Here is a 6,943-nt window from a genome sequence, read left to right as displayed (position 1 = left end):
CTTTTTAGTCTACTCAGCTAATCTCAAAACAAAACATAAACTCTCCGGTCTTCATCTTAGTCTCAAAAGAAAAAGGAAAATGAATAACCAAGTTACCTAATCACTTCAACGTTCAGTTAAAGAAGGATCAATAAATAATAGTCTCTTGTAGATCCATGATTTATCCAGTAATAAGCAAGGGCAGCAATGCACTTCACTTGTTAAACATCGAATTTTCCTTGAAGTCGAGAATCTGTAATATCTTCTCGTCCTACAATATTTTCCACATCAGTAAAATAAAAAAAATGTCAATGAATCATTCAGAACATTTGTACATCATGGCTTGATCAAATGCATATCTATATTAGTAAAAGATGTCCATGAATCGAGCATGAAAAATTGTGTACCTCTTGAATTCAAACAGTGTTGAAGTCGAAGAAAGGTTGGCCCAAGGAATACCAACTAACCATATTAGTGAAGGACTTGACCCAAAGGAGTTTAAGGCATTGCTTAGCACAAGATCCTATCATTGGTTTATAATAGAAACTAGGAAAAGTCCAATAAATCTTTTTAGCTGTAGTTTTCAAGTGAGTCAAGTCACGTTTTGATGACAGTAAGCAGCGGAAGAAGTAACACAACCGAACCCAGACAGACAGACAGACAGAGGGAGGGAGACATTAACGTTTCTTTGTATAGAAGAAGAAAGAAAACCAGAAAGCCCGTCACTAAGAGGCAACCCATCCAGAGCTTCTACATTCTTCACTTTTTTTTTTCTTTTGGCCTATTATTATTATAGTTTCTTTGTTTGCATTGCACCTTTTTAATAATTTGGGGTTCCCCCTTTTTTTCTATTTCCATTTTTTTTTGCTTTCTGTTTGTCTATTCTAATTCTTTAATTCAAACAAAGGCATATATTCATCGAGAGATAGTTAGAGACTTTTGTTTTTAGAAGAAGCAACTCTCCCATCTATAGGTATGCATAGGCCCGGCCAGTCTCGACTAAAAATTTAGGATCGAGCCTAGACCAGTCTAAAAAATGAGCTTAAAATTTTACCTAAACTCGACCCATGAGCAAGTTTACTCTCATCGTAATTAAATCATAATTAAAACAAATGATACATTAAAATAACAACAATAAAATATCAGAGGTCCAATTCATCCGTTGGACTTTTAAGCATCAACTAAAAATTTATGTCTCAATTTAGTTAAAAATATCAACAAAGATTGTTGTTGGTATTTTGGGACAAAGCAGAGTGGTTCATGTCATTTAATATAAGGTAGAAAGCTGTTGGATAAGGTGGTTGGAGATGGTAGGAAATGGAGGGGTGTCGAAATAGGAGATGGCGAAGGTAGAAAGAGAATGAGGAGAGTCTTGGTGCTGGCCTTAGGCCTTCAGCCTTATATACCTCCTGTGCCAGTTTTGAGGTGTCATGCGCCAAAGTTTAAAAGGGAAGTGATTATTATATGCTTTAAATAACTTTAAATGGGACATGATAATTGAAGTTTGATGTAACAGTTAATAAGTATGACCCTCTAAATTATTGTTGGAGGTGTGATTTCAGAGGTCCTCGTAAAGAGTGCTCTTGTAGGGTGCATTTAGGCTACTCATAAACTTAGTCCTCTTTCCATACAGTCAAAGTATAACAAAGGTTATTCAAACACTCCTTCAATGAACTTATGTTTCGGTTGAGGCTATTTTTGGTTGAGAATGAAAAGGCACATATTGTCTTCTCCACGGTGAGCAGATCGTGCACTCTCATAGTCATGAGTACCATCACAACTCATGAGCCCATATTCAGAGCAACTGACATACAGAATCAATTGCTATGTCTTCTTTCTTATGATTCCCAATTTTTATTAGGCCTTTTTTTTAAGGAAGCTGGAAATAGGCAGAAGCGGTCCTGAAGAAAGTCGTATTCTTTCAAGCTAATTTGTGTTTTATCGTTTCTCTTCGGGGATAAGATACTGCTTCTCATCTGGGCCAATTTGATTAGCCTATACTTGTATCTCTTTTGGGTCCAATGGAGCCTGCCTACTAAGTGTCACCAAACCAATTAATTTATTTTTGTCGTCTTTTTTTGGCGGAATAGATATGATTTTATGCCCTAATAGAAAATCTTGGACTGGACCAGCTTTTCTTTCTCTTTTTCAAGTGGGATACAGAATTATAGATGCAGCCTCCACTATGGGTTCTTTTTTTCCCTCTCAGGCGCTATTGAAACGGAAAAGCCACAACTCCATCCTTTGTCTTGGTCAACGAGAATTATCCCCATCTAAAAAGAAGCTAGAGACAGAAACCCTTGAAAAACGTGCATCATACAAATTAATATAAATATAGTCATAAACATTGTTTTCAAGCTCGGTTTTGATATATATATTTGCCCGATGACTTTTGCAATATATGTTTATAAAGGTCATACGCATTGCAGCTGTTTATTTTTTTTAGTTTGACAGTATCAACAGGAAGAAGTCCTCCCTTTCTCTTTCATGGTTTCTACTCAAAAAAAAATTCAACCAAATTTGATGTCCAATTTTCAATGCAACAAATGTAAAACAGCAGTACCAACATAACCAATTTACCCAATTTTTTAAACTGGTTTTTTAGTGGCACAATTAATGGGATTTGGATGGGGGGTCGTTTAACATCGGATCTTATTTCCATATACACTAATGATAACGATGTGATTGAGACTAAAAATCATTTAACTTTTAAGACATCTTAAGATTAATATTATGCAATTTTATTTTTTGATCATAGTTGTCGGATTTGATACCCTTTTTGATAAGGGCGTTGAATCCTCATAAAAAACCAAGCGTGTATTTGGTAATGAGAGGGAAGAGTGTGTGGTGATGACCAGTCCACCATAGCAATAGCAACTATAAAAACTTCCATTGTTTTTAAAAAAATGCCTCGTTGCTTCCGATTCCCTCCTTTCCTTTCTCTATCTACTCTCTACTAACCAACCTTGTCGCTTATGCTCAATAGTCCATTTGACCAACCAACACCGCACCGGCACCAGCTTCTTCATACAAGCAACTTTTCTACGTCCTTTATTCTCCTTTTTTGGCTCTGTCTAAAAGAAAGTGCATCCCCTTTCTTTTTTGTTCGTCACCTCCCTAAACCTCTTTTACCATATTGGGGTTCTCAGCTTTTCACTTTAGTTTATCTGAACAATGCAAGTCTGCTGTGATCTTGAAGTGGATGTCAACGGTGAAGAGGTTTTTATGGTAGACAAGGTAATATATATTTACCATTGATTATTGAACCCTTTTTTTTCATTGTGGGGATTTTTCACTTCAACTTCAAGCTTTTGTTGGTAGAGAAAATCATAAATATCACTACTTTTGGCATGCTTTAACTCGTTGTCTCAGCTTCTATGATTTATTGCATTCATTTGAAGTCAACTGTGTTTCTGCCTTCGTGTGCTCTCTTTTATTATGCGTCTTTATTTCTTCCGGGTTCTGATAAGCAATTCCTTTCACCAATGATCATGGGCTTGGCCCCTCTTCTAGATTACAGAAGAAACAGGACCACTCTTAAATTTATTGTTGATGGACACTTCTCACCTCACTGTTTCACACATATGCAAGATTCTTTCATTTTCTAGCGTAGATAGGTATGTTTAATGCTAGTGGGGTTCATATTTAGCCTTTTTTGTTGAGTTGGTAACCGCTTGGCGTTTTGGATTAAAATGAACTAAATGTCATCAAAGAATTCTTCTTTTTCTTTTCACATATTCTAAGTATGTGCTATAATTCCTCTTGAATTTGTTTCTTACTGCAGAAAACTCTTGCATCATTCTCTAAAAGATTCGGCGGCTTGTTTGGTAATTCGATGGATAATAGCGGGAACCTGAAAGTTGTATTTCATGACTTTCCTGGGGGAGCTGTGGGATTTGAGCTCATAGCAAGGTTTTGCTATAACAACGGGAGAACCCAGATAACTCCTGCCAGTGTAGTCTTACTAAATTGCGCTGCACAGTTTATGGAGATGGAGAGTGATGGCCACAGGCCAAGCTTGTTGAACCAAACCAAAAAGTCTCTAGATGGCATCAGCTTCTGGTCCTGGTCTGAGCTCCTTGTAGCTTTGAAAGAGTGCCAAGATTTGTTGCTTTCTCCATCAAAACCTTCTCTAATTCTTGATAAAGTCCTCGATTGTGTTGTAGGAAGGCTTGTCTCTCCTATTGTTGCCAGTCCATACACATCTTCCTCTGAGAACTCGAGTTTCCAATGCTCATGTGATACAAGGAGCAGCTATAGTATCAGAAACAATTCCTCTCAAGTATCTTGGTGGTTTGAGGATCTTCTGTTTTTGAATATTGATTTGATTGGTAAGGTAATCAAATTGATGATATGCCAACATTTTGATCATGCTACAATAACTAAGTTCCTCTTCTGTTATCAAAGATCAAGATTTGTTACTGCCACCCCAACTGAGAAGTGCAGAATCATGGAGGTCATAATCAATTTGCTTTCATTGCTTGATAGGAACTCCCTTTCTTGCAAGCACTTGTTCGATATGTTTCGAGTGGCTTCAAGTTTGGAAAAGATTAGCAAGCATTGCAAATCCGTTTTGGAAACTCTTATTGGTTCACAACTGGATCAAGCAACCATAGATTTTCTGCTTGTTCCACCACCACGAAAGAAACATTACATGTATGATATGAACCTGGTTCTGAGGCTGGTAAATGCATTTCAGAATGAACTGAGTTGTTGCTCATCCCTGGTTCGATTACGAAAAGTTGGTAGCTTACTTGACTCATACCTTGTGGAAGTCTCAGCAGATTCCTACCTGACCCCTTCAAAGTTTGCAGCATTAGTCCTCCTGCTGCCAGATTCTGCAAGAGAATCCCATGATAGGCTTTTTCAAGCCATAGACATTTATCTACAGGTATTGCTATCAACTTATAAATCTTTACCCTTGTTATAAATGGAATTAAGTGCTTTGCACAAAATTTATAGCAAAACCTGATTCTCTATGTTACTTGGAATTTAAGTAATGATGTTGGTTAGAGTATATTCCTTACAAGTTACATTTTGCTAGGGATCAATCAATTCTGGCTTGTAATGTTTAAGCAAATTCATTAGATAGCTGTTAAACACTAGCTAATTCTAATTTGATTGTTCGTATTGGAAAGAGATCACTTAACAGTTAGTATCAGGATCAATGCCAATCCAAACTCTCAAGTTACTGATGAAATTTCTGAACAGGTTCATGGAGGAATATGTGAAGCAGAGAAAATGAGAATCTGCAGTGCACTTAACTATGCAAAGCTCTCCACAGATGCATTGAGACACTTGGCTCGAAACTCAAAATTTCCATCAAGAATAGCTATACAAGGTTTCATTAATCAGCAGTCCAAGCTTGAAAACTTATTTGAGGGCCAAAAACACATTGACACCTTCAGTGGTTCCATCTCTATCGAGGAAAGCATCAAAGAGAACGAGAACTCTGATCAAGTCCTTGTGTATGCAAAACGAGTCGACGTTCCAGGGAAAACCGAGCAACTTGAGGTACAGCTGCCAGGAATGCAATTCAGGGTAACAGAACTGGATAAGTTCTCTGGAACAATCCATACTCAAATAGGAAATATCCCAAGAACAAGATTATCCAGCCTTGGTAATAATGCTAGATTCTTACCAAAACTCTGTTCTTGAAACACATCCTTGCCTACAAAGTTCTGTTTCTTTTTTCTTTTTTTTAGTTTGCCCTACATTGTCTTTGAAAATAGTTGTACATTCTAAAGCCAATCAATGTAAATGCAAATTGTTTTTGTTTCAAATGTTGTAAAGAGTGGGTTGATAGCAAATATTCGATACATTGGGATATCTGCTCCGGTTTTACTTCATTCAGTAAGAACTATAAAAGCAAATTTGATTATCTCCTATTAGTTTCATTCTCAAATTAAGATTTTGCTTTCTTTTGACATTATCAAAATGAAATATTAAAAGAAGTCAAAAGAAAGTTCTAAGTTCTGGGTCTTACCAACCGGTGACTAAGAACAGTTTGTTGAATGTCAATGAAATGTAGTCAACAAAGCGGTAATTATTGAACATCTCAAAAAAAAAAAAAAAAAGGTCCCAAATTACATCTCTAAATGGTCGTTATCAGTAATCACTTTTATCATCTATTTCCAAGAGAAGCTCCTGCATCAGATAGAAAATTGCAGCCAGCTTATGCCAAAGCAAAGCTTTTCAAATTACACAGTTTTATGGAAGTTTAATTGTCCAAGTTATCAAGCTGACTTAGTAAGCATATTAAACAAAAGTAACAGATAAGCTGGTGTGAAACGATGGCAGGAAGTAACGAACTTACATCGTCATCTCATTGTATTATTATTTAAAAAAAGAAAAGGAAAATATGTTTTGAAGATACCAGAAAAAAATAGAGACAATGTGGGTATCTATGTCCTTTGTTAACCCAATAAGATACAGAGAGAGAGCGCACTAATAAAATAAATGGATGTTTCTAAAGGGATATCCGTAGTGATAGTCACACCCTGCCAAGGCAGACCGCGAACTATGCGGCGAAGTGCACGCGTGGTTACGGGGCTCACTACAAGAATGCTAATTTAGGAGACCCCAAAGATGTTTGCCAATAGCTCACATTTCATGTATTTTAAAGCATCAACCGAAGACTAAAGTAAAAAGCACTATGGCTTGCCTTGGGAGTTCCAAGTTTCAATAACATGGTTGTGTCTTTTCCTTGGAGAATGAGAATTTAATAATGAACTAATGATTAACGATGAATGAGGACATCAAAACAGGGACAAAATACATGGCACTTCCAACGTTAACATTACGTTGGAAAGTGGAGCAATTTAATGAATCATTGTTTGTGTGAGCCATAAATGCAAAGGGATTCGATTGGAGTTGGACCAACATCCTTGAAAGAGGCAGTGCTCTTACTCTCTCGGATACAATCGCCTACAACTTTGATATTAGTGATTTTTTAAAATTTATT

General features: G+C 36.6%; 1 protein-coding gene across 2 annotated transcripts; it reads left to right on the top strand.

Annotated features, from left to right (window-relative positions):
- The first annotated feature begins 2,668 nt into the window (after positions 1 to 2,668).
- LOC108450801 (BTB/POZ domain-containing protein At3g22104-like) lies at positions 2,669 to 5,852 on the top strand. 2 transcript variants are annotated; one of them, XM_017748576.2, is made up of 3 exons: positions 2,669 to 3,216; positions 3,764 to 4,870; positions 5,191 to 5,852. In XM_017748576.2, the coding sequence occupies exons 1-3, from the start codon at positions 3,154 to 3,156 to the stop codon at positions 5,635 to 5,637; spliced, it is 1,617 nt and encodes a 538-aa protein (XP_017604065.1). In that variant the 5' UTR covers positions 2,669 to 3,153; the 3' UTR covers positions 5,638 to 5,852. The 2 variants fall into 2 exon arrangements, with proteins under 2 accessions (XP_017604065.1, XP_052883913.1); XM_053027953.1 differs by lacking the exon at positions 2,669 to 3,216 and adding an exon at positions 3,326 to 3,596.
- The last annotated feature ends 1,091 nt before the right edge of the window (positions 5,853 to 6,943 follow it).

Source organism: Gossypium arboreum, chromosome 5 (genome assembly GCF_025698485.1).
Source record: "Gossypium arboreum isolate Shixiya-1 chromosome 5, ASM2569848v2, whole genome shotgun sequence".
In the NCBI taxonomy this organism is placed as follows: domain Eukaryota; kingdom Viridiplantae; phylum Streptophyta; class Magnoliopsida; order Malvales; family Malvaceae; genus Gossypium; species Gossypium arboreum.
Note: the sequence above shows the minus strand (reverse complement) of the source record. Positions and strands in the feature narration are given on the sequence as shown.